General features: G+C 55.4%; 1 protein-coding gene across 1 annotated transcript in view; it reads right to left on the bottom strand.

Moving 5' to 3' along the window:
• The window catches only part of PADI1 (peptidyl arginine deiminase 1), a 32,776-nt gene extending 6,724 nt beyond the window's left edge, over positions 1–26,052 (bottom strand). Inside the window, exons 1-11 of the mRNA XM_037500167.1 lie at positions 25,961–26,052; positions 12,380–12,560; positions 11,071–11,143; positions 10,472–10,533; positions 9,054–9,171; positions 8,800–8,925; positions 6,997–7,169; positions 6,745–6,848; positions 5,605–5,728; positions 4,885–4,992; positions 3,408–3,559 (exon numbers count right to left, since the gene is read on the bottom strand). Coding sequence (XP_037356064.1) covers positions 3,408–3,559; positions 4,885–4,992; positions 5,605–5,728; positions 6,745–6,848; positions 6,997–7,169; positions 8,800–8,925; positions 9,054–9,171; positions 10,472–10,533; positions 11,071–11,143; positions 12,380–12,560; positions 25,961–26,052 — 1,313 coding nt within the window. The remainder of the gene's footprint in view (positions 1–3,407; positions 3,560–4,884; positions 4,993–5,604; positions 5,729–6,744; positions 6,849–6,996; positions 7,170–8,799; positions 8,926–9,053; positions 9,172–10,471; positions 10,534–11,070; positions 11,144–12,379; positions 12,561–25,960) is intronic.
• Between the last annotated feature and the right edge of the window lie 1,380 nt (positions 26,053–27,432).

The raw sequence follows: 27,432 nt of genomic DNA, 5'->3' as shown, positions 1-27,432 counted from the left end.
GGAGCAACTCCTCAGCCCCTCATCAGCTTTATCTGACTTGACAGTAGTTGGTACAAGTTTTGCACTTAGCATCTCATGCACTGCCTGATGGCTCAGGAGAATGTACGCGTCTCGCTAGAACGGAGGCCCGGGAGGCTGGGATTTCTGTCTGTGCTCACTGGGGACCCCCACCCCCTCGCATGTAATAGATACGCAGTCTATGTGTAACTGGGTGGTCCCCAGGAAAGGGGGAGGTTCCAGGTTTCCTGGGGACCACCCTGTTACATACGGTGAACGATGCCGGCCCCACGGCCCGTGTGGCCCGACTCTTTCGTAGACGAAGACTGCAGGGGGCCCCAGCAGGCAGCCACCCACGACAACTCTGATTTGGTTTTGGGGGTGGGGGGCGGAAAATATTTTTCATGTATTCTGTTATTTTAACTCTAGTGCTGGAAATTTAAAAAAAATTCTTATAAAAACAACAGTGAGATGAGGGAGAAGAGTTAGCCCTGGGAGGCCTCAGACCTGGCCTGTGGGGTGCATCAAAGCCACCACCAGGGGGCAGAATTGGTCAAAGATGGTTCTAAGTAGGGGCCCAGAGCTTGCACCCAAGGTAGCCGGGTCTGGACCCTGCATTGGTCGAGCATCTGCTGTGTGCCTGCCTGGGGCTCCTCACACTGTGTGCTGCTCAGCCCCCATGATAACCCTAAGGTGATACAGTAGCGCCCCCCTCCTTTTCTGCAGTTTTTCTTGTGGTTTCAGTCACCCTCAGTCAATTGTGTTATGAAAAGAATAAGTACAGTAAGATACTGTAAGAGGGACAGAGAAATCACATGCACATAACTCATTACAGTATATTCTTACAATTGTTCTAAATTGTTATTACTATTGTTCATCTCTCAGGGTGCCTATTTCATAAATTCAACTTTAGCATAGGTGTTATGTATAGGAAAAAATATAATGTGTATAGGGTCCGGTGATAGCCATGGTTTCAGGCATCCACTGGGGGTCTTGGATACCTTGGATAACGGGGGTTACTGTATGTGCAAATGACAGGCCCAGATCATGATCTCTGCCTCCCAGACTCTGACTTCATGTCCCACTAGAGCCTTCACGCATTCTGCTCTTACCCAAAGGTCTCCTTGATGTTCCGGAATGTCTCTAGCATAGTCCTGCCTCAGGGCCTTTGCACTCACTGTTTCCACTCCTTGACACTTTCTCTTCCCACATAGCAATATCTTTAATACCTTCATTTCCTTCAGGGTTTTGTTTAAATGTCAGCTTCTCAAGGAGGATTCCTTCATGTAATAAACCATATGCTTTACTGATTTATTATGTTTGCTTCTTGTCTATTTCTCCTTGCTAGAATGTAGGTAAGTTGTCTGTTTGGCTCACTGCTGGGGTCAGAAGACAAGACAAGGACTTAAGACAACAGCCTGGGTGTTCAATCCAAGGAGACCTGGATTCTGGCTATAGCACTAACTTTCTGCTTGGTCCTAGGCAGTGATCCTTGAGCCCCAGGGCCACCTTGTTGCTTGTTTTTGACACAATGGCCAATGGGATTGGAACACAGCTCACTGGAGACCCCACACCTTCTCATCTGGACTCCTTGTTCTGAGCTTGAAAATTTCCAGAACATGTTTTTTATCCCCAGCACTAGACCCCACACCCAGCATACAGGACATGTCAAGAAATAGTTATTGGATGGGTAATGAAAGCATGAATGAGTACATCCATTTCACTTTTCTGAACCTTATTTCTTCATCTGTAAAAATAGGGATGATAATCATCCCAACCTCACAAGATTTTGTATGAACGAATTAAATGAGGTGCTGGGTAAATCTCTGTGTTCATGGCAGATTGGTGATTGATTACTTTGTCCAGTGAATTCCTACCTGCTTTAAAGCAGACCCACTGCCAGAGGACCAACTCTATAAGCCTACAGTAGGTGGCTAACACTGATCCTTTATCGCCACTAAGGCCAATTAGATAGTTAGGACACAGATTTTTGATAGGGCCATTTTACATATGAGGAAATAGGCATAGAGTATAATAAAATAATTTGTTCATTTAATAATTGCTCACTCATATACCCCCAGGACTTTCAACAGTGTCGGACACATAGTAGGTGTACAATAAATATTTTTAAATGAATGAATCAAGCTTCTACTACATGCCAGGGACTGTGATAAACACTGGCTAGGAGCTGTACCCCAAATCACATGGCCAGGAAGTGGCAGAGCCAGGACTCAAACCCAAGTCCATCTGACTCCAAAGCCTGAGTTCCCTCCCTCCAAGACCGTCCATGAAACACAGACTGACTGCCCAGAGGCCCTGAGACTGTGGCCAATCTGGCCTAGAGAGGTGTCTTGATATGAGTCACCAGCCTCAGCCCAGACATTGGGTCTAAGCAGCCACCTGTGTGCCTGGGGTTGGCGGCAGGAAGCCTCACATCATCTGTTCCAGAAACCAAAGGCCACCAGGGCCTCCCCAGGACAGCCTGGTTGGGCGACCTCCCCAGAACTGCCTGGTTACTCTGGGCCCAAGACCAGAGAGTTAGCCAGGGGGCTGGGGGCAGGCTGGGGGTACCCTGGATTCCATGCCAGCTCCACACATATGGGAAGGTGACTCCAGAGCCTTCGAGGGCTTCACCTTTAGGTGGGAAACAGGGGATCCACCAGGATTCCTGCTGCACACCCCATTCTTCAGCTGCCTGCAGGTGGGGTGGGACCCAGTCAGCAGCATTTAGCAGGTATTGTCACCTGTCTGAGCACAAATTATAAATACCTCGTTTCCTGCCTAGTGACAGCTGTCCAGGGCGGGACCACAGAGTCACCTCTGTCACCCTGCTATCCTGACCAGCCACTCCCCACCTGCAGCCACGTGGTGACCACTGAGTGCTTCCAAATGTAGGACAAAGGCTATCTGGGGGGAGGTCAACAGGCCCCCTCTCCTCTCTCTGCGTTAGAGCACAGAACCTTCCAGCTCTTTCCATCTTTCCAAAGACACCAGAACTCTGACTTTGCATGTGAGCGCTCCTGAAACACCTATCTCTACCTCTATCTCATCTGAATTAGTATGGGCGTGGATGTTATTTAATGTTGGTGACTAACTAAGCTTGTAAAATACCAGGCAGACTAGCAGACTGTGGGTCACTGGATCTTGAGTTCTCCCCTAAGAGTCTGTGACCTTCAAACCTAAGATTCTGGAATTAATTGAGCTCTGACTATAGGCCAGGCACTGTGATGGGCATTGATTAGGTGACGTGCCGCAAATACAGGAGTCCCTGATGCCAGGAGTCCATGCGGGGAGTGAAGACCACGTCTCAGACCAGAGAGCTGTGTTCACCATGGGGGAGCTGGAGTGCGGATGCTTCAGTTGGTCCCCTGGGCCCCCCACCAGCCCCTGGCCTGGCCCTGGCCTCTCACTTGAGCAAGCTGCTGCCGATGAGGATTCGGCCCAGGGGGTACTCTTTGCCGTTGACCGTGACCGGCGGGCTGACATCCAGGTTGCCAAAGGAGTCGAGGCCGGAGGGGCCAGAGAAAGGGATCTCCCGGGTCACATATCCGAAGTCAGGACCCTAGGAGAGGATCAACAATACACCCCCCCCCCCAGCAAAGGAGGGGTCAATTAGGGCAGGAAGTTGGGATAGGGAACAGGGGGCGACCCTGGAGGCTCCCACTTCCTGAAGAACAACCTCTAACCATTTTGCACAAACCCCCCTCTTGCTCCCCAAGTGTGATGCAATTAAAGCCAGAGGCAACTGGACGCTAACTAGAAAGTTCCCCCATATCTGGAAATTGGGTGGCACACTTTTAAAGAACCCACAGGTCCAAGAAGAATTTAAAGTGCAAATTAGACAATATTTGGAAGTGAGAGGTAGGAAAACACAGCACATTAAAGCTTGCGGGCACTGTGAAGCTGTGCTCGGGGGAAATGCTGTTCCTCTTCCTCTAACACGTAGGTTAGAAAGGAAAAGGGCTGGAAAGCGTAGCTTCCCGTTTCCAGCTAGGAAAGAAGGGCAAATGAAACCCAAATGAAGCAGAAGGAAGGAAATGATAAAGATGAGAGAGAAATTGGCACAAAATGTCCTGGCAAAGTCCACTCACCCACAGGGCACATTGCCACCTCCGCGGGGACTGGCCCCGACCCCTCCCGGGTGGTGCGTGTCCCTGCTCTAAGTGTCCTGGACTTGCCCAGCCCTGCCCCCACCAGGCCCTGGTGCTGTCCGGCACGACCGTGTGGAGCGGAGAAGCAGGCAGAGGCCGTGAGCTTCGGGCTCTGGGCCACCTCGAAGGGCCGTTTGACCTAACGGTCCAGCACAGGCTGCGGAGGGCACCCCGTGGTTTTTCATCATGGTGCCAACTAAGTAGCTGTGTGACCTCGGGAGGTTGCTTAACCTCTGCAAGCTCAGTAAAGAGGAGAAAGAATAGCAATTGCACTTATCCACAGAAGAGTTGTGTAGATTAAATGGGTAACCGTGCGATGCAGGGGGGAGGGGGCATGGGGTCCACACAAGGTTTCTGGGGCTGTTGTGGTTGCCATTCTGGGCATGGCAGGTGGCACAGTGCCTGGCACACAGTAGGTGTTCAGAAAACATTTGTTACCTGGAGAGAGGCCCAGCCTATAAAAGCGATAGCCCTGAGGCTTCACAAAGGATACATTGACCCCAAAAGGCAATTTGGTCTCCCCCAGACAGACCCTTCTGGTGACTCCCTTTGGAGGGAGAAGAACCTGCCCACCCAGAACGGGGGCAATTTGCATATTATTTGCATATTACGCATTCTGCCTCAAACTCTCACTGACTCTCCATTTTCCAGAGCCCACCCCTGTGTCCTGACGGCCCCCCTCAAAGGACCAGGCAGGACTGGGAAGAGGAACCGCCCTCTGCTCCTTGTCACATACCAGGACCCTCTTATAGGGGAAATCCCTCAAGCCTCTGTTTCGGGGGGAGTCGAAGACCACTGGGAAGGATTTGTGAGGCGCCTCGATGTAACCAAACTCCATCTCGTCCTGGGAAGAGGAGAGGAAAAGACCCCAGTGGCCTCCTCAATGTGGTTTTCAGGATGGGGTGATCACCCCAGGCCTGGGGCAGGACGCTCCAGCAGATCTAACCCAAGGCCTGGGGACGAGGGTCAGGTTCAGGGGTTCAAGGGAAGCCTCCTGGGACCCCAGGTGGGAAGACTCTGGGACCAGAGTAGATGGAGGGAGACAGGAGAGCCCGGACAATACCGGCAGCAGGGAGGCTTTCCCCTAAGCCACATGCCCCCCACCTTGCATCCTGGCACACAGGCCAGCCTGCTTCTCTAAGGAGACCAAGGCCAGTTAGAAACCAAAGCGGGCAATTGGCACCACCAGGGGAGAGAGGAATAGGGAGCAAACAGGGGAGAGGATCCCAAAGGCCTACAGTGGGTGGTTAGGGGGGCTTCAGTAGTGGGCGCGTGTGGTAACACGCATCGGAAGAGGTGTGAACCTGTACCCCCTGGTTATATACAGTGTTGTTAGCCAACATGACCTCACAAAATAATAATGATACAGTTCTTAAAATGCCAGGGCAGGCCCTTTTTCCCCAAAACCAGGGTGACAGGGGAGGCTTAGGGCCCAGGCCCCCTGCTCTGCACCCACCTGGATCCAGCGGTCGTTTCGATTTTCAACCCAAGGGCAGACGATCAGCTTGCAATTGGCCTTCAGCACCAGGCCAGACAAGTCTTGCAGAAATTTCTCATTTGGACCGTGGGGGTCAACCACGCTGCAAAAGACAGGGACGGGGTGCATAACAAACAGGATAGACTCTGCCTTGACCTCAGGGTCAGGAGGCCAAGGACAGGTGGGCTGGCCTTGACCCTGCCTGTGCTAGGACCTGTGTGGTGCCCCAATACAGGTTTGAACACAATCCCTGTGCTGGAGAGACACCTGTTGCGGGTTTGGGGGGACAGGGAGTAATATCTCCAGACCACACCAGGGGTAGGGGCCAGCTGAGCGGCAAGCCTGGGGTGCTGGCTCCCAGGGGCAGGGCCCTGAAACCGGCAGGCGCGGCCAGGAGAAGGTGACCAGGAACTGCATCTCACTGGTTAAGGTTGGCGGGGGGGAGACAGGCAGCCCCATCTGCTCCTGTTCCACAGAATTGGCTTAAACAAAGGAGTCAGGGTGGAGTTGGTGAGCAAATGGAGGAAAGAACTTCCCTCCTGAACACCTGCACGCACCTGGGCCCAGGTAAGCAGAGCAAACCTGTTTGGACACATCCTTCTTGGTCTTTTGACTTACATTCTAAATCAGTGGTGACTTCTCCACTGGTCCGCCTCTGACAGCAGGAGCCTGGACTGGCCTGCCAGCGAGGCTCACCGCCATCAAGGGGCCCGATTAGGATTCTGAGCGATGGCAGAAGGGCCCGGGCCACGGTTGCCCCCGGGCTCCCGGCAGATCTCAGAGACCGGGTTCTCATGTTCTCTGCGGCACACCCATGTGGGAGCAAGCAAGGTCTCCCACACCGCCAGCCGGCTAAGCAGGGCTGCCTTGGCTGCAGCTGAGATAATCTCTCCTCTGCCAGCAGGCTCGGGGCAGGGGCACCGGAGTGTGAGCCAGTGACCTCCAGTCTTGGTGGCTCAGGCAGGATGGGGCTGACTGCCAGGCCAGCCTGCTGCTGCGTGTGCCCAGCCCATGCCCTCAGAGAAGCGTCTGGTCCCAGCGAGGCCTGACCCAGCTACAGCACCCTGCTCCTCTCTCTGCGAGTCCAGACAAGGGGAGAGTGCAGGGGTGAGGCCTTACCTGCACACGTATAACTCCAGGGGGGGCCGGGTGTTGGGGGTCATGATCCAGGGGGCCATGCGGAAGGCCACGGTGTCTGTGAAGAGGGGCACTTCGGGCAGGGTCTGGGGGGTGGGAATGAGGACTCAGTGGGCCCTGCAGTGTACCCCATCAGGCCTCCAGATCCCACAGCCAGGTGCCTGCCCAGCTCAGAGCCTCCGAACTGGTCCTCCCAAACTTCAGACCCTCTCTAACCCTCAAGGCCGCACATACCTCCGTGTCCACCAGGCTGGCGCTGAGGGAGACCAGGCCCGAGAAATCAGTGTCAGGGAAGGTGAGTCCCTCCACGTAGAAGTCAATCTTCTGCTCCCCCGGCTGCCGCTCCACCTTGTAGGACAGGTGCTGAGGGCCCAGCACCTGCTTGTAGTCTGAGAGGGAGTTCCCACCTGTGGAACCAGAGTCAGGGGCCAGTGCTAGGAAGGGCAGCGGGGCGTGAGGACAGAGGAATCCAGGGGCAGGACCCTGGTGGTGATTTAGAGCCACTCGGCTCCTCTAGGTCTGCCACTTGAGAGCTGTGTGACCTTGGGTCAGTCGCTCTGCCTCTCGGAGCCTCAGTTCCTCATCCATAAAGCGAGGTAACGTTATGTATCTCATGAGGTCTGAGTAAGCTTTAAAGTAAGGAGATCAAAGCATCTGGCACAAGTGTGAAAAAAACCCGCAAATGCCATAAACGGAGAAGGAAATTGCAGCACATCCACTGGAGGGGCTAGCGTCCACTCATAGGAAATGTCCTAAATAGAGAAATCCATGGAGAAAGCAGAGTGGCTGCCAGGGGCTGGAGGGATGTGGGGGGTAGGGGGGAAGGCAGGCGAATGGCTGCTAATGAGATTTACCCAGGGTGGTGAAAATGTCTTGGAATTTGGAATAGTTCTCACCACACTGAGATGTACCCTATGCCACCGACTGTTTTACTTTAAGATGGTTCATTTTCTATTATGTGAGCCTCATCTTCATTTTTTTTAAGATTTTAAAAATTTATTTATGCATACAAGAACTGGGGTACAGGCCAGAGGCACAGGGCGGGGGGGGGGTGAGAGGATTCACCAGAGACAGAGTGGGGAGCAGAACAGGCCGACTGACTGAAATACACTGCTGAGGGGAGCAGCGGGCGAGACAGGAGAGGTCTGCTGTGCCATGTGGGTAGCTCCCTGGCCGTAGGTGTGGGACTTAACCCCTAGGCCCCCAAGGAGGCCCCTCATCTTAATTTTTTATAAAAGCGTCAGGGTTGTCTGGGAGATGTCACCCCGACAGGTTCTCGATCGCACAGGCAAGGTTATCAGTTCACTTCTGGATGTCCTGACATCACAGAAAGAGCCGTCAGCCGGGCGTCTGCCTAAACCTCGCCTCCAGGGCGAGCAAAGGAACATTCTGGTCCTGCCAGGCTCTTGGAGTCAGAACAGCAAGTCCCGGGTCATTAGGAAGAGAAGAGGGTGAAAAGGTAGCAGGAAGGAGTAAGTGAGGCTTCTTGCAATTTATGAAAATGAGTAAAGGCGCCTCGGGGTGAAGGATTAGGACATGATTTGAAGCCACAGGCTTTGATATAAAATCTCTGGCAGAACAGTTCGCTTCTGAGCACAGGTCTGGGCCTCGGCTTTGCTAATTCCTGCTCCGTGGCATGCCCTCCCCACCCACTGCCCTCCAGCCTGGAGGGTGCTGGGGAAGCATCCAGAGCTCACTAACCCAAGGAGAGTCGGGGGGGGGGGGAAGGGAGCAGTAGAAAGAGGAGGACTTTGCAGCCTAGAAGACTGGTCAGATGCCTGCCCCACTCCCATTCATTGTGTGACTTTAACACTGCGACTTCAAGCATCTGAGCCTCAGTTTTCCCCTCTGTGAAATGGGACCAGTTTCCAAGCCTCCCTGGGGAAGGTGTTCAGTGTTAATGGAGTGGCTGCTTGTAAGCTGCAGTGAGTTACCCAAAAAAGGTCATGGCAGGAAGGGAGGGAGGTGGAGAAGAGAAGAAAGTTTGAGAAACAGAAGCCTGAGCAAGGAGGAAAGGGGCCCCACCAGGCCACTCACCCCTAGCACAGAAGACCCCCACTCTTTTGGAATCAGAAGACGGCACATTCAAGACCAGCTTGTGGCTGTCGAAGAGCTTGTCAGGGCCGTCACAGGTCAGCACCATTGGGGACATGTCCTGCAGGTCTGGGGAGCAGGACACCCTTGAGACCACGCTCCCTCTACTCCACCCCCAGGCTTTCCTCCGGTCCCCCCAAACCTTCTGCACCCCCACCATGACCCTAGACAACGCATATTCCCTTTCTATCACTCACCATCCAGGGAGGTCAGCTGACTGCTGGCCAGGTCGACCCCCTGGAACTTGACATTATCCCGGTCACAGTTCACCAGCAGGACAGCCCCGTAGCCCTCGGGGCCCCAGCGCCAGGTTTTCTGTGGCAAAATAAGAGAGCCTGGGGTTGGCGGGAGCCAGGGGGCTCTGGGAAGGGGTTCTGCTGGTGGCTAGTGCTGGCTGCTCTGTTACCTTGGAAACTTTCTTATTTGAGGTTTGCTTAAAGATTTAAAAAAGGTTCCTAGATTAGGGAACTGGTGCTCCAGGTCTCCAAATCCAGAGTCACCCCATCCTTGAGCAGTGAACAACCTGCACAACCACACACAGTGGCCCCACCTAGCCATCATGCTGCAGGAGGAAGGGTGATGTCACCCAGAAAGGGCCTTCACCAACCTGCTGAATTTTGACCCTGCCTGGGGAGCAGCAGCTGCCTCACCCTGACCTTGATGGGGCTGGAGAATCCCCAGGATGCTCTCTCCATCCCAGTTCCCTGGGCCTGTCCTGCAGAAGACTCAGTGTCCACCCGCTGTCCTCCGCAGGCCTACGGGAAGGCCTGAGCCGAAGAGGGAAAGAAGGCTGAGGCCCTGCTCTGTGACCACAGCGCCCCCCAAGGTGCCTCCGCTCTGTCTCCACCAGGTGCCCCAAGGCAAGTCTCACTTTCCTTATTTCACACAAGAGGGAAGAAAAATTCTGGGAAGTGAGCTCCAAATCACAAAGCTAGAGGGCCACCACCAGCCTGTGTGACACTCTTGTCCACCCCTCTAGGTAAATAGGCTCTGAGCCAGGGCCCAAGACATGATTGGCACCATAACCCCCACCCAGCACCTGCGTCCAGCAACCTTGTGCAGTGAACAACCTGCACAACCATCCGCAACAGCCCTGCCTCATCTTGTCCTCAAAGCCTTCCGACCCAGGCTTCCTGCCTAGACTCTTTCTCTGCAACCCACCCAGCCTCTGGCATGGCTTCCAGCTACTTCACTCCACCTTTCTTCTCACTCTTCCGGGTCTCACTGGGGCTGACCCCCTGGCCTCCTCTACCAGGCCCGGCCTTGTCTTCTCGTTGCCTTCACTCGGTCACCCAGGAACCTTTCATGATTTGCCACCTTGTTTAGGGATCCAAATACAGCCCAGGAAATAGAAAGGCAGCGAGCAGAGGAAACAATCCCAATTCCAAGGTGACACAAGAGAGACTCAGAGAGGGTAAGCTGTTCTCCGGGAGTCACACAGCAGCAAGTAGGTCACAAGGTAGATGCTAATGCCCATTTATGCCAATTGGGAAGTCCTCAGATGGGTTCCCTGCACTGTTGGGAACCACGTGCTTCTGGAGGGAAGGCCATCCCACCCAGGACCAGCCCCAAGCTGGCTTAACCCTGCCATCTTGGGGCAGCCAAAGAGCATCACCTTGTCACCTCGGCTCCTCGTCACCTTGCCCGTGCGCCTGGTGTCAACATCAAGGGAGATGTCTGAAAAGGGATGGAAAGAAGCTGGCAGGGCTCACCTCGCCCCATCTTCACACCTGCAAGCTTTGCCCCCTCCCCAAGCCCAGGAGAACCAGGAAGCCTGTTCTGTGGACTGTGCCCTACACCTGGGAGGCAGCCCCCTGTAGTTCTTGAATTTCTGGGTCATCCGTGCCTGCTGAGGGGCTCACGCGGCTGGCCCTTCCTCTGACAGTGGTTCCAGAACTGTCCTGGAGCAGTTCCTGCGCCTCTGGCTGAGGGGGCAGGTGGGTCAGTGCTGGGTCTTGGCATCCAGGGTGTGCAACAGGTGGGACTGGGGAGGCCTGGCGTGGCTCTAGCAGGGACAGGGCAGTTTCTAGACTCCTGCAGCCCTCAAGTATTACTGGGCCTCCATCCTGAGGTTTCACAAAAGGCCTCACCACAAACCCAGCTCCTCCAAGGTGGAGGAAGAGGGCACCGCCCTGCACTCAGGGCCCCTATGGCCCTTAGACAGCCTACGTGGGGGGACGAGGAAACACACGGAACCATGGAGGTGGCACTTACCAACGCCTGTGAGGTAGAGCACGCTGTGGCCCAAGGCGCTGCCCTCTCGCTGCCCGAAGTAGGAGACCTTCACCTGTGGGGACACCGTCAGCCCTAAGCCAGCATGGCTGCCCCTTCAGAGATGGGGGTGGCAAGCGGAGTGAGGGTTCACCCATGAGCCTGCTGACAGGCGGGTAGTCATTGGAGTGCCCAGCTCCCTAGCCCCACCCCCCTCCACTCCCATAGCCGCAGGTCAAGATTCACAGGCTCCTGGCTGGGATTCAGAACTGCCTTCTCCGCGAGAGAGGAGGACAGGTCCTGAACTGGGGACAGACGGGGCACAGATCCTAAAGGGAGTAGTTGGAGCCTAGGGAATTTGTAGAGATCGCAGAGAGAAAAAGCGAGGGAAGGGGCAGCTGTCATCCTCGACATTGAGAAGTTTCTCCATCTCTCTAGACCTGTTTCTTCACCTGGAAAGTGGGGTCAATGTAATTCCTCCCCCCACCACCCTGTTCCTGTGGCCAGGAGCGCCCCATCTCCACGAGCCCCTGGGACACCTCGGCAGGAGGCTCCATCCTGGGAGGCCCTCAGGGCCCTGTCTGCAGCTCATAGGCAGAGAAGGTGGGGTTCCAGCCCCCTCTCGGTGGCCACACTCTGCCTTTTCCTTGTCTGGGGAGAAAGAGCCCTGAGCGCGAGCCAGTGGGTCCTTGCTGAGGTGGGTGCGTAGGGCCGAGTGAGGAGGTGGCATCTGTGGAAGAGGCGGCGTCTTTCTTCCTTAGGTGTGGGAGACACACACGCATCCAGATGGGGGCCTGTGCATGTGTGCAAGCATGGGGGGGGTGTGCACGCACACAGGTGTGTTCAAGCATATATTCAAGCACCGGGGTGTGCATGCATGTGTGTGAGCACGGGGTGTGTGTGCATTGCATGAGCATGGTGTATGTGTGCTTGCACACATGCGTGCACACAGGGTGTTGCTACGGAGTCCTGCCTGCACGAGAGTTGGGGGCTTGTCTTGGTGGTCTGAGTCTATGTTGAGTCCAAGGGCTAATGAGGGAATGTCTGTGAGTGCGAGGAGTGACTGTGCAGATTGTGTTTTATGGGAGTATGTGTGTGGGGGTGGGGGGCGCACACACCCGGTGTTTCAGCTTTGGAGTGGGTTTGTGTATTTTTGTGTCTATGGAGTTGTAGCAGGAAGCATGTTGGTGTCAAAAACTCTGTGGGCATCGGTTGAGTGCTGGTGATATGTGAACAGGGGTACTCTTTGGGAGCTCCCACCTCGGGTGGGTGGGGAGCTGCAGCCCCTCCCTGTGGGGCAGTGGCCTCTTACCTTGAGATCATTTAGGTCCTTGCTGGCTGTGTCCACGGACACCACCACGTCCACGCTGGCACTCAGGGGCCACAGGGCCTTACCTGTGGGTTCTGTCACCCGTGCAGGGTCGTAAACCATGAAGATCTCCACCCCGGAGCTCCCAGAGACCCCAAAGTTCTCGGCACCCTTGGGTACATCACTGATGGAGAGAGGAGAGAGGAAAGGGCCCAGGCGCTCAGGAGATTGACCGTAACAGTGTGGTTGGCTGGGGCTGCCACGCTGCAGAAACAGCACCCCGAGTAGCTGGGCGCAGGGTCAAGCACTGGGAGTGATGCGGCTGGGAGATCAGCCTGGCTGAGCACCAGGCTCGGTCCTGGCTCTGTGCAGATTCCCACGTGACTCACCCGGGCACCAGTCCCCTGGCTGCAGTCACGCTGACCTACTGTGGCTCCATGAAGCTGCAGGCTGTCCTGCCCAGGGCCTTGGCACTGGTTCTTTCCTTTGCATAGAATATACTTCCCTGAATAGATCCATTTTCCCTACTCTACAGGGGAATTCAAGTACCCAGTGCAACTTGTCCCCATCCACCTGATACACCACATCCACAGGATACCCCAAAGCTCGGGGCTCCAGAAGAGGATGGAGAAGCCCTCAGTCTGCCAGGTGCCAGGCCAGGCCACTGTCTCCAGACCTGAGCACTGCTCCTCAGGCTGCTTCCAGCCACAGCAGGCAGGGGCCAGCCTTCCTGGACCAGGGGCTCAGAGGGGGGCTCTCCAGAAGGAGCTGTAGGCCACCTGGAGCTCAGCCAACAGTGCCTGGAGAGACCTTCTTGCCCATCTCTATCCCCTGAATAAACTTGAAACTTGAGCGTCTCTGGGCAAGGCACTAAGCCAGGCCATGGGTCTTAGCCACATGGAGCTCATACTCTGGAGGCAAAGCTGAACAAGGAAGCTTCCCTCCACTCCGGGGCTCTCCACTACTGCCCCCCAGAACCCAGCCATTAGCTACCACCCAAGGTCATTTTCAATGACAGATGGCCCTTGACTGCAAGATGCCGGGGCCAGAGGGGTCCTTGGATATATCCTCTTGTCTCTACCCTCTCTGGACCTCTGAGAACCCACCCAAATAGTAAACCCCCGGGAAAACCCAGACGCCCCTCACCAAGGCCCTCCCCCACGGTCTCACTGTCACAGCAGCCTCTGTTGACAACAGTCATGATGGTCGTAGTAGCAACAACTCAAGTCCTACACAGTGCCTGGCTCTCCGTGGCTCCCCAGGGCACCCCTCACTTTACAGATAGGCTGTGTGGAGAGGGGCCCACTTAGATTCGCGGCTACTGACTTCCAGGGTTCCTTGACACCGAACGCCAGTCTCACGACATTCTAGGGGCTCTTTGCTCCGCCACATCCTAGAAAACCCTTGCATACCTGAGACCTCCCTCGCCTCCTCCCTCTCCTCTCCCCACCGCTTCACCTGCCTGCCCGCCTGCTCCTGGGACAGCAGCTGCCCTGCCCCAACTCTCGCTGGGAGCCCTGGCCCTCTCCAGGGCATACCCCGCCCTCACCCCTCCTCCGTCTGCACCGCTGAGCAGACAGGTGTGCCGCAGGGGTCACCCATCCTAAAAATCACCCTCCCTCACCACCTACCCCCGCATTTCTCCAGCTCCCCGGGTGTTGTGCGTACCTTGCACGCTTCTCTCCCCCCATTGTCCCTGCAGCCCGCCTCTAGGGGCGCTCACTTCCGGCCACGCCATCAAGAGCACGTGGACACCAAACCCAAGTCCTTTCTCTGCTTCCTCTTGGGGATCCTTCAGCCATGTGTGATCCAGGTGTCAGCCATCCTCCTCGAACTCTCTCCAGAGGGCCTCTGAGAGAGACGCACAATCTCTTCATTTCTTTCTCCTCTCTGGCTGTCCCTGCCTCCTCTGCGGCTTCCTTCTCACGCCCTGACCTCCTGGCTCCAAGCCCCCCAGGCAGTGGTGGCTGACAAATACTTAACAACCAACACAAGGGGTGGGGTGTTTACGCACATATGTTTATTGTGAATGCTGCTGATATAAATGGTGTGTAATGCACAACACACAAATAATAGCACATTACATATTACTCTTTAAAATTGTTGTAAATTCTGTAGTCACGTGTCACTTAAGGACAGTGTGGCCAATGGTGGGCAGCATATATGACAGTGGTCCCAATAGGCTGCACCCCATGACCTAGGTGTGCGGTAGGCCGGACCACCTCGGCTTGTGTGATTACACACTGAATGTTTGCCTAATGGCCAAATCCCTGAAGGACACATTTCTCAGAACGTGTATGTCCTTACAGATGGTGTCTCCAGTAACTGTAGCCAACTCACAGCTGCAGCTCAACCAAAGCCACAAATGGAGGTGCATCCCACTCTGCTAATTCTCTCCCAGATAAATGTGTTGCCATCACATCTGATTTGGGACGTGAACGTGGACGGATATTTTCATTTGTGTTCAAGAATCAAATGAAGGTGAAATGATCAACTTCATCAAGGACATGGGTAACAACTTCTTTGTGCCAAAAACCCTTCCTAACTTTCTGAGCTCATCACAATGTAACAACTATCGCAGGCTTTTAAGGTTCATTTGCATTGTCAACAATGAATGGAGTCCTGGTTTGCAGCCCATGCCAATTCCACTGGTATAAACATTCCCATTATGGCCGATTCCGAGATACTAACGCAACCTCATGGAACTCAGCCTTGCAGAGATGCACAACAGAAGGACCCCACCACACAAACCACTTCTACCATACAGAGGCAGACAGTCTCTGGAGCACAGATAAAGGTGGAATCGAGTGAAATAATTAGGAATCAATACACTTTGACTATCTATTAGCTTTGTTTTTAATATGATTTATTTAATTGTAAGTGTATAACATTTACTCTTAAATAATGGTTGTATTTTGCAAAAGGCTCATAAACTTCCTTAAAAATGAACAATTGCTTCCCCGTGGGGAAGGACCCTGCGAACTCCTAAAAGTTTGTACTGGTCATCCTTCTCCAAGCCTTCCCTGCAGGACTTACAGCCTTTTCCCAGGAGACCACACTCGGGGAAAAGGAAAGAGTCAGAACTTTCCAGTTTTACTGGATGCTGGCTCTGAACTGACACTGACTCCAGGAGAGCCAGACATGGCTGTCAGCCAGAGTCCAGGCTCGTGGTGATTAGGTGATGAGTGAACTTTTGCCCAGGTCCATCACACGGCAGGCCCCGTGGGCCACCAAACCCATCTTGGTTTTCCCGCTAGTTCTGGAAGATAATCGGGATAGACACACTCCAAAACAGGCAGAATCTCCTGCTTGGAAGCACATAGCCTCAGGTGTGGGTAACCAGGTCCTCTGCTCTGTCGACACCCAGAGGTGATCCCCCACCTGCCCATAATCCCCACCTTCTCATCTCCTGACTCTTACAGCTTTTTAGGAATGTCTTTTGAGCAGTCCCCTTGGGTTTCTAACAGGCATCTTAAATTTAACATGTCCAAAACCAAGCGCCTTCCCCCCACTCCTGCCCCCAGCAGCCCCCAGCTGCTCCATCCTCAGAGTCCTGGTCCTCTCTCCTTCCCTTACTCTCACCCCCTGGCCATTGCAAACCCTGTCAGTGACTCACACCCTCTCAGGGAGCTGACACTCTCACCCCCCATGCTGACACCCTGGCACACACAGGCTGCTCCCCACTCTCTCTCCTACTGCCCCCCATTCATTCAAGCACAGCTGGCAGAGGGACCCTTTTCAAACAAAAGTTACATGGTGTCCCTTCACCTCACAACTTTTGCACAGAGCCTCTGGCTTCCTACCCTAGTGTTCCCCCTTGATCTTCCTCCAGTTCACCAAGCTTCTGGCCCTGTGGCCTGCAGGTTGGTGGGGAAGGCTCAGGTATCAGACATCGCTGTACGCTCACATCCTCATTTCCATCCCAGAGAGGCCACGTATTATGATGGTGTGGCATAAGTGACACCATGAACCCCGCCCTCTAAACACATGGCTCACCGGCGCTCCAGCCCTGGGCACCTGGCACCGGAAATATTTGACATATTTTCTTATTGTCCATCTCACTTGTTTCTCCCCCTAGAATTCAGGGGCTTTTCCCAATTCATTCTCACTAAGCTGTCGTCTCAGCACCTGTGGGCCTGGAGTGCACCTGAGCTAAGTAAACCCTTGCTTTATGGATGTGGTTGGGGCAACCCAGCAAGTGAGGGGGCCTTTCCGGGCCTGCCTGACTGAACTGGCATTTGAACCAAACTGGCTGGCCGCAGACCCCTTGCTCATGCATCAGGAGAGCGAGTAAACACAACACCAGGGCACCCAGCTGGCAGCACAAGGGTTTCCGGTGCGTGGGAAACTTGGGCTCCACCCCGCCCAGGGACTGCCATTGCCAGGCACAGCCCTTCCGAGGGAGGCAGGGGCCCATGGAGCCCGTCCCCAACTTGGGCCCAAAACTGACATCTCCAAGACACAGTTCTGGCCACACAACACCCTGCTTTGGAGTCTTGGTAGAAAATGATAATAATAACCGTGGCGGGCAGGGGTGAGGGGGGGGGTGGGGGGCGGGTAGGACGGTGACAATGGCGATGATGAAGTAACTCCTCAGGGACTGTCAAGATCTTCTGAGCTCAACCTGGCTTCCTGAAGTTATGAAATCCTTGCTCCCTACTTTTTTTTAGCAGCTCATGTCTCAGTTCAGCACCCTGAGGTGCCAGGATCCTGGGCTCAGCTTCTTTCTCCCCTGCAGTGCCAGGTGAGTCTCTGAAGGGCACTTAGAGAAAGGGATGCCTTCCCAGGCTCACCTGCCCTCTGGAGTCCTAGCCCCACTGCCTTTGAGGCTGGCACCCATCACCCCCACCCAGGTGATCTGCCTGGTGCTGCTCTCAGGGTGAAAAAGCACAGGACAGCTGGTGGCCACGTGGAGAGAAGGGGCTGTGGCTGCTGGCTGGTGTCCACAATTGGCAGCTTATGCCAGGCAGGCACCTGGCCACCTCAGATTCTCATTCCCTTGGCATCCTACCCCCACCCCTGCCCCAGGCCTTGGAGATGGGGTTCACAGTGCACTGCCTTTCTCTCAGATCCCAGGTCTATGGACGGGACTGTAGATAAATGGCTGTTCTGGTGGGGACGGGGAGGGGGTAATAGATGGATGTAATGGGGAGTGTGGGAACTTGGGGTGAGCTCCAGTGCCCTATAGTGCGATGTGCCTCACCAGTTGCTCCACAAGAGCCTCCCCAGGCTGCTTCCCTTTGGTCACCTCTCACAGTGCTGCCTCCAGATCCAGCCAAACCCCAGTAGGCAACTCTGGTGTGTCCCCAAATTAAGTCAGGCCAGGTAATGGATTTGAAAGCACCTCTTTAAATAAGAAGGACCGCAGTCATTACCATACAGGAGACACCCATGGGAGCAGTCATTGTTGTTGTCTTTACCTTCATTTCCATTGTTATGCTGATGAGCCTGCTACACTGCCTGGCTCTCTAACCTGGTGGGGGTCCTTCACCCCTGGGGCAGAGGGAGCATGGGGATGTGGGGGATCTTTTTAAAAGTTGACAATAAGTGGGATTCTTGAATACCCACTTCAAAGGCCACCTCTTTCCTATCCTCTTCCCTGGATAACATGTGGACCAGGTGGAGGGGCTTCAAATGGGGTGGGGTCACTAGGCTGCTCCAGTCATGGCTCCCCTCCTCTGCGATATAGAGAACTCCTTCCCAGGGCTGTGGAGGTGGGGGGACTCCATGAGGATGCACTTGAAGTGCTTTGCACACAGTAGGTGCTTGGTAAATGTTCAGGGCCATCTCCTGTTACTCTTGGTAAGAATTTACCTACTGTACAGAACCCCTACTTCATCCCGGGCAGGAGACAGGAGGGAGCCCCGCACATGTGCACACAGCATACGACAGGCCCCAACTAGCCCACATCACCAATGGGAGGTGATGCCGCCTCAACCCCAGCAGAAGGAAAAAAGGGGTGTCCTCCCCCAGCAGCAGCCCCACCAAAGGCCACACAGGGGTGTGGGCCTGGGCTCTGAGGTGTCAGATGTCTCACCAGGACACCACACACATTGCAAATTACCTTTCCAAGTAAACCCATTTTGTTGGTGAGGTGACTGGCTGCGTTCTGTTTGAGCCCACATGTCCCCAGAGCCCCCAACAGCCCTGCCCATTGAGGCCAGAAGCCCGTGTCCTTTCCTCTGTCCCCCCACAGCCCCGACCTTCCTCAGGGCGCCTTCCCAGCTCCTCTGGGCCACGCAGCACAGCTTCCTGCCTGACTCGCCTGCCACATCCCTGACCCTGTGCCCAGAGCAGGGCGAGCTGCACCAGCCACTAGAGAAGCTTCGAGAGACAAGTGGGTCCAGCGACAGCCACATGAGGCTTGGGAGGGTTTGTAGGGTCCTCCTAGCCATGCCCACTTGCTTTGGCTGGGTGTGCTCATCGACCTGGCACAGGACGGTGTGTCTCATGGATCATACCAGAGGCAGGTAAGATCGGGGTGACGATTTCCAGCAGCTACTATGTGCCAGGCTCACACTGAGCTTCTGATACCTGTGATCTCACTCCCAGGTGCGGAGGCTGTCCTTGTTTAACAGAGCTGGCACGGGGAGCGCTGGCACAGGGAGAGCTGGCATGGGCGGAGGGAGCAGCCAGCCTGTCTTCTATCTGCTGCTGCTCCATTTGACACCAGAATGAAGGAGTGTGTGCCCTGAGCATGCCCCGTGGGCACTGGAGGTGGAGATGGTGGGGAAAGAGGGAGGAAATGGAGAGGGCTGAAGCTGCAGTACAGGGTCCTCACCGTGGTTCCCTGGGAGCTGGCAGGGGAGCCCCTAAGCAGAATGTGGGGGACAGAGGTAGAAAAGTCATCCCCCCTCCCCCCCATATGAACCTTGCAGGGGCGAAGTTGGTGCAGACCAGGAAGATGGCACCTGTGACCTCTGGCCTCTTCCTGCCCTAGACAGCGAGACTGTGGAGCCTCTGCGTAGGCCTTGGGCAGAGAGGGGACTTGGAGGTCATCGGTCAGCCCCTACCCTACGCGGGCTCCGGCTGGAGTACTTCCCATGACCGACAGCTCACTGCTCACCTCCTCTGTGCTTTGACAGCTCAGGTAATTAGAAAGCTTTTTCCCTTTGCTTGGTTGCGACCTACCTCCCAGGAGCTTCCACCCAATGGGGCTCTGCAGGTCGCACCCCATCTCAACTGTTGGGAAGTTTGCCACGGGTTGCTAGGGAGAGGAGACACAGTCACAGAGAAGTCCCTCCCCTGCCACCCATCCTGTTGCTGCCTGGACAGCGCGAGCCGGCGTCGGGGCCAGAGCTTGAGCCCCCACTCATCTCGGATCTGGGCAGGAAGATAGAATGGCGCTGAGCCAGCCTCCAGCAGGGTGGGTGGAAGAGGCAGCTGGTGGCAAAGGATGAGTGTGCCTTGCAGGACTGTCCAGGGCACTGCTGGGGAAGGGCAGAGGGGGCAATGTGGAGTTGGGCAGAAAGGCTGAAAGGGACAATCAAGCCTGCGGCCCTCCTTCATACCTGGTAGCCACCTGCCCACCAGGACCCCAGAAGGGCCACCTCCCAGGTGCCCTGGACTTGAAATTCCCTGAATTAAAGCTGCAAGCAATGCCGTGAGGGCAGCCAGCAGGAGCTGGCAAATCTTGGATGCGGCCAGTTGCTTGGGCATTTCTGCCTGGAGCCCAGACCCACCACGGTCACAGGGTTTAAGGGCTCACAGGGGCTCCCCAGCACCTCTTGGGGCTCGCATTAGTGTTGTCGGCTACTCTGCCTCAACATGGGCTTCCTGAGCACCTATTGTATGCCAGGCACCACGCTGGGCACACCCCAGGAAGCAGAGATGAATCACCCCTGGTCCTGCCTCCAGCCCCATAGTAGCCCCTGCCCGCTGAGCGGGGGAGTGAGTCCTCTCCCCGGTTTACAGAAGATGAGCTGAAATTCAGAGGCAGGTGACACACAGGGCAATGGCGGCCGGGCTGGGACTTGATCCCACTCGGGTCTGACTCCAAAGCGCATCCTCTCCCCTGCCCCCGCTCTACCCCTCATGCTGATCCAGCAGCATAGAAGACTCCCAAATGATGGGCTTTCTCGGGGATCAGGAGAGCGGGGTTCAAATCCCAGCAAGGCAACTGCAGGCTGTGCGACTTTGGGAGAGTCTCTCCAACTCTGGCTCAGTTTCTTTGCAGAATGGAGGTCATGAGAGGTCGGGCTGATAGACTTGTGAGATCTCATTGAGATGATGTGGCGAGACCTAAGGATGCTGCTGTCCTCACTGTCCTCACTGTCACAAAGGTACAGTGGGGCAGAGGGTCACCTGGGGCAGAGGGTCACGGAGAAGAGAATTCTAGCCCTTCCCTTTGCTCTCAGACCTGGCCAAGAAACCTGATCAGCTATACCACAGTGAGCATCACCTGCTGAAGCCTTTACAGTTCGGGCCTAAGATGGAGGCCCCGACAGGTGTGGCCTGCGGTGTCCAGCATGGAGCTGGACAAGGAATAGGAGAGCAGTGACGTTTGCTAAATGACCACAGCGGGGGCCACATCGGTTCAGAGCCCCCTTGCTGTGGCTTCCTCTTTGGCCTCCCCAGAGCCTGCTGTGGCTGGCTGAGTTCGGGGAGGGTGGGTTCCCATCTCTCCAGCTGGCATTTTCTCCAAAGTCTAGAACCACACAGGGCGTGGCTGAAACCTCTTTCCCTCCTTCCTGAGATAGGGATCTTGGATGCTCCTGCCCTGTCATTGCCTAGGGACCGGTGAAGCAGGGAGCCTGGAATGAGGGCCCAGCCTAGCCTGACCTTCTTCCCAGTGCCGGGGCCCAGGGGGAGGGGTGGCGGGCCCACTGCGGGTCTTCCCGGCCGAGGCAGTTGGGATGGGGAGCAGAGCATCCCTGAAGGAAGAGCCCTGCATGGAATGCCGGAGTCATGAGCCACCGCTCCCCTCAACCGCAGTTTCCCCGTCTGCCAGCTGAAGCAGGCCATGCTCTGCGGGTTATGAAATTCCTCCCCTGCAGAACAGGCTGAATTCGCAGGCACAAACAACAGGCAAGATTTATCTCCAGCTAGCATGGGAGAAAACAGGCTCAGAGAGGCTAGGTGACTGGCCCAAAGTCACACAGCCTACAAGGACCCGCCTGGCCCCAGGCAGCTGTCCAGTTCTCAGCAGTCATTTATTGACTCTCAGATGGCTCCACCCCGTGGAACTCCCTCCTCTGGGGCCCAGTCAGAGTGCAGGGTGGCGACCAGCCTTCCTCCTGCCTTACCCGAGTCTAGAAGCCCCAGCCCCTCCTCCCCTGTGCCCAGCAGCCTCGGCACTCAGCCTGGCTCAGACCACACAATTCACCCTCTGCCGAATCTTACTCCAGACTGCTGATTCCCCTTTGCCCACCCCTTCCACCGTGGGGCCTGAGACCCAGGCAGGGGCGAGGAAGGTGGGGGGCCACGAATGTGGGAAAGCATGATGGAGGTGTGCTTAGCCGGCCTTCAAATGGCTTGGGATTTAAAAACAGGGTGACTGGATACCCCCACTCTGCCTGGATGCATCATTTGGGATTCCCCCACCTCTCCGGCCCACAGTTAAGGTCCACTTCCCAGGTTCCCTGGGTGACTGTGTCCTCCACGGGCTATGGATCTGCGGTTGCTCCCAGCCCACACCCCACACTCCTCCTGTTGAGCCTCAGGACCCCCTGGGAGCACAGAACAGACTCTTAGAAGCCACTGAAAAGGGCGTGGAAGCGTCTCTGAGCAGAGCAAAGGAGAGGGCAACTCTTCACAGGGAAAGAGTTTGGGGGCTGAGAAGGAATCAACACTGTGAGGGAGGACATTCCTGGCCTCTGGAATCTTCTCTCAAGTCCACCAACTCAGGGAAGCAGTTTCCCCTCCTGAGCCCTCCCAGTGACACTGGCCCAGCCCCTCCGTGAGAGGAAGGGCAGGGGCCAGGTTGGAGAGAGAACCGGGCCTGGAAGTGATGAGGGCTGCGCAGGGAAGAGGCGGCAATCTGAGAAACGCTCGGAAAGCAGCAGAGGGCCCGGGGAGGGGAGACAAGGGGAATTCTCGGCAGGTCTCAAAAGGCAGGTGGCAAGTGAGACCAGGCAGGATGGCTGTAGAATGAAGGTGCTGACCTCTGAAGCCCTCCCTGACGCCAGCGTTCACATTTCCAAAACATTTATCTGAAACCTTTAAAGAGTTTAGAGTCCTCCTCCAGATCCTGCCAGTCCCGGTTCCTCAGGCCGAGACTGGGCTTACAGAGGACCCGGCTCCAACACTACTTCCAGCAGAGGAATACAACGCAACCACAGGATGGCGAGCAGGAGAGACGGTCCTTGGTCACCCTAAAGTCACGGCCCGTCCAGTCCCTGGAAACTGTCAGTCTTTGTGAATGAGTGTCGGCATTAATCCTGTAATTATCCCGTGAAGAGCACAATTATGCCTCATTGTACTTCTGTGCAAGCTAAAAGCATTAATTTACTTAATGTAAACACGAGGAATATCAACACCACACATTTTATAACTCTGTTTTGGCATTTTCCTTTTTTGAAGTACAGAGAGCGCCCCCCACCCAAAAAAAAAAAAAAATCACAAGACGACACCCCTGCTGGGTCCAGGGAATTCTACCAACTTTTGACCCAGAGTCTAATTTGCTTTGATGCTTTTGTGGGGTTGAAGGAGCCTCAGGAAAAATCAGCAGACAGGCCCTGTCTCCCACCCCGCCAGCCTTCTCCGCCATCCCCAAGAATAAATGCCCACTGTGGCCTCCAGTGTGGGGCTCAGATGCCAGTCTCCAGGCAGACATGGAGGGTCAGGCTGACCACTGATGGATTCCCCACGCTGCCCACCCCTCTCCTTTGGCATGAGTCCTGTGGGGACCCCCAAGTCCCAAATGGACAGATAACAAAGGCAATCTGGCCAGACCCAAAGGTGGGGAGCTAGTCCCCTGGGGTGAGGGGCAGGATTTGTAGCACAGTTGAGTTAGGAAATTTCTAAGCTCCCTTGGGCTGGGACGCCTGGGACACACAATTACCCCAAACATAAATATTTCTCCAAATAACCAATCCACGCAGCACCTGGGGGGATTAATCACTTCCCGTGATGTCACCCCCACATGCTCATCTCTACTAGCTCTCCCGGAGGGCTCAGGCTCAGGGCAGCTCAGGTGCCCCGCATGGTCTTCTTCTTGGGGGGCGTCCCCCTTCTACCAGCAAAGCCAAACAGAAACCCCTTTTTTGACCTCAACTGGAGCCAGGCAGTGGTAAAGGGGTGGAAGCCCCCAGTGCAGCATCAAGTGTAGCCCCTGTCTCCCAGCATCCCAGCCCCTGGGGGGAGCTTCAGGTTCTTAAAAACCTTCCCAGGCTGACAATTCCCTGCCCTCCGTTTCTCCACCTCCCAAAGACCCCACCGGCAGGAAGTTCTTAGGTCTATTTTTAAACAGAATAAAGTTCTCCCTTCCCAGTGGCCATGACCCCAGTCCCCACCTAGGCCCTGGTGAAAGTTCCTCAAAGGTTCGTGGGAGCCTCTCCCACGATCACTCGGGGGTCCAAAGCTGTCCCCCTTCTAGAGTCGACCAGAGCACAGCAACTATGGACACCCAGGCAGCTTTCCTGTGCCCCTCAACTGGGCTGGGAACCTCAAACCACAAGTGAGGAGGCTAAAGTACTTGGTGACCCCAAGGGGGTTCCCTCGTGGGGTTCCCACCACGCATCCTGATCTGCCTTCTGCTCCTCCCTCCCTCTGAAACATGAGCGGAAGAACAGGTGCCAAGAAAAGGAACCCACGGAGCCATCAGAGCTATAAGCACATCCCTCTTCCAGCACACCCAGCGCCCACGGGTGCTCTGTGCACCCTGAGCCTATTAAAGTCACTGCTATTTTTTCACCATTTGTCAGATGAGGGAACTGAAGCTCAGAGAAGTGCTACAGCTCACCTGGGCTCACACAGCCACAAACGGACACAGAAAGTGTGTCCAGCTCCAGCGTCCACGTGCTTTGCCTCCCCACTAAGTGAAGAGGGGACTCAGTTCATCATTTCAGGGCTTGGATGGGGGACCCCAGAGGCCAGCGGCTTGGCCCAGGCCAGACAGACAGGTAGCAGCAGAGCCAGGACCAGAATCCAGGCCCCGGACCTGGTTACAAGCTCTGGCCTGAGTGAGAAGCACCACCAGGGCCTACGGGGCTGAAATTATCTTCCAGACATAGCCGTGGGATGAGGGAAGGGTCAGGAAGGTGGGGACCGCTTCCTGCTCTTACGTGAAAGCAACGTCATATAAAGGACAGGAAGCTTAATGAACTGGGGTTTCAGCTGTAGACTTGGCTGTAGAGCCTGGGAGGGAGGGACTAGGGTCAGGTCTACCCCGAGCTCTGGCTCTGGGCCCGGGGATCAGGTCTTTGGCCTCGGGCCCTTGGGTGAGGGTTCCCGCTCTGAGCCTTGGGGCCAGACTTTGGAGTCTGGGCTCTGTGATCTGACATCTGAGTGGAACTGGAGCGGCTTTTTTATTTTAATACAAGTTGGCCATGTAATATACTAAAAAACATCTATTGTTTATCTGAAAATCAAACTTAACTGGGTAGCCTGGATTGTCATTGGCTGAATCTGGCAGCCCCATGTTACAAGGCTGGGAGAAGATGGCCTCTCTGCTGGCCAGATGGAGAGCCAGGTTCCACACCGGGACCCCCCACAACCTGCTCTCCCTCCTAGCTCATCTCTGCAGCAACCTGAGGGGGCCAGGAGGGCTTCTGAGACAGAGGTTCACCAGGGACCAGGCAGCAGCTCAGACCCCACTTCAAGCTGACCCTCACTTTCTACCTCCTCTTACACAGGGGACCCCCACCCTCAGCAGCCCCCCATTTGCAGGGGCTCCAGCCCCATCTGACTCCACAGGGATGGAGTTCAGACCACCAGCCCCCACGTCCAACTCCCTCCATGGCCAGGTAGGGAAACTGAGGCTGGGCCAGGACCCTGAATCGCCATCTTGGTAGAGCCGAGGCAGTGAGGACATGGGCCTTCTGCTGCCCCTCAGCTGTCGTCACTGCCACCTTCCCCATCCCCGCCATCAACCCCACCATCATCACCGTCACCACGTCACAACAAGCACAAGTCCCAGTTCTCGTTCCAGGTTCTTTTCCTTTTTCAACTCACTGAATCCTCCCCTCACAACTCCCTCAGTCACCCTGGCTGGCACCCAGGGATCAGGCTGCCACACGCCCCACCCCTCGATCTTGATCTTGGCAAGTTTTGGGGGAGGCCCAGTTCCATCCCTGTATTAAGCAACAGTTCATTCTGACGCGCCGCTCCAGTTCCACTCAGATGTCAGATCACAGAGCCCAGACTCCGAAGTCTGGCCCCGAGGCTCAGAGCGGGAACCCTCACCCAAGGGCCCGAGGCCAAAGACCTGATCCCCGGGCCCAGAGCCAGAGCTCGGGGTAGACCTGACCCTAGTCCCTCCCTCCCAGGCTCTACAGCCAAGTCTACCCTCCTGGCTGTCAAAACAGCCTCCTGCCAGCATCCCGCAACCTGCCCAGATTGCCCCCCAACGCCTGCCTCGCCACCGCAGGGTCCTCTGCGCTAGCCCCGGCCTCTGCGGCCAGGTGGGCGCCTCCCGGTTCTCACCTGTGAACATCCACATACGTCTCCACTCCCACCACACACACGATGGAGGTTGGCTTCTTCAGAGACAGCTGCACGGTTCTCCGTGGGGCCATCCTGGCCCCCACTGCCAGCCTCCGCGCACGGGCTCCCCGGCTCCCCTCCTGGGCACCTTGTCGCCAGGAAGGAGCGTGAGTTCTGATGGGTCGGTGCTTTCGTCCTCCCTTTTAATTTCACCCTGTGACCTGATTAGCCTGGCTGAGCCGAGTCCCCACCTCCTGGCTCCACGCCCAACCCTCCTCACTCAGGGCTGTCAATCCAGGAGGCCGGGGGGAGGAGGCACCCTCAGCCTCTCCGGGGGGTAGTGAAGGGGGGCTGCAGCTGGGGGTCTTAGACCAGGGCTTAGCTGCCAGCAGGTGCCTACCAAGCTCCCAGCAGCTCCCAGCCCCTTTGTCTAGTTTTGCCTCTTTCCTCAGAGTCCTTGGTGCCCAAACTCACGTAGTGGTGTCAGCTTTTCCTGAGGGTTGACTGTGCCGGGAGCCATAGATCTTATCTCACCGGCTTAGCTGAGCTGATCTTGTCTGCAAAGCGATCTGGTAGCATATACAGCATGGGGCAGTCAGACTATCTGGGTTCAAATCCCAGCTCTGCCTCTTACCACCCTGATCTTGGTACATTTTGAAACTCTCTGTGACTCAGTTTCCCTGTATGTAAGATGGCAGTTGGAACAGTTCTTGCTGTTGACTTGACGTGAACGTTACATGAGCCATAGGTGGGAAGTTTAGCACAATACTTGACACCTAATATTCTGTAAAAGAAATGCTGGCCATTGCTACTCTACCCTCATCGTAGGAAAGAGAATCGGAGGGCAGGTCACACTGCTGGTAAGTGGGAAATCCATAGCTCACAACCACATTCCCCTGACTCACTGCACTGTACCATACCCCAAAAGGTGAAGTTATACCCTTGTATAAATAAGTTATACCTTTGCATAGCACAGATGGCGGAAGTCACCCCGGGTGAGTTATCTTGGCCAGTAAGTAGGCAGGGTCCTTGAAAAGAAATCCAGAAGAATACGTTGCGGGGGTGGGGGGGTCCTGATTCATTTCTGAAACTGCCCACCTCCTTTTAACTCTGACAAGTTCTGGCCTGTTGTCAGGATGTTTGTAGAATTTCACTTATTCATTTGACAAATATTTTTTGACCACCTGCAGTGCGTTAGGCACTCCTTTAGGTTTTTGGGAGATAACCAAACAGACCAATAAGAAAAGTCCATACACAAAGTGTGGGTGCCACTTCATGGCACAGCGAGGTTCGGCCCATCAGCAGGAGGGTGATCCTGTAGGTAACGTGAAGGTGGCTGGATCCCGAACATATCTTAAAGGTGAGGCTAAGACAGTTTGCTGGTGGATTGAAAGTTGTCGAGAGAGAAAGAGGAGTCATGGGTCACTGGAATGTTCTCGGCCCCAGCAACTGGAAGGACAGAATTGTCCTCA

This window comes from Talpa occidentalis, unplaced genomic scaffold (assembly GCF_014898055.3).
Source record: "Talpa occidentalis isolate TD23 unplaced genomic scaffold, MPIMG_talOcc4v2.1 talOcc4.9, whole genome shotgun sequence".
NCBI lineage: Eukaryota > Metazoa > Chordata > Mammalia > Eulipotyphla > Talpidae > Talpa > Talpa occidentalis.
The sequence above is the reverse complement of the archived record's forward strand: the minus strand, read 5'-3'. Positions and strand labels throughout refer to the sequence as shown.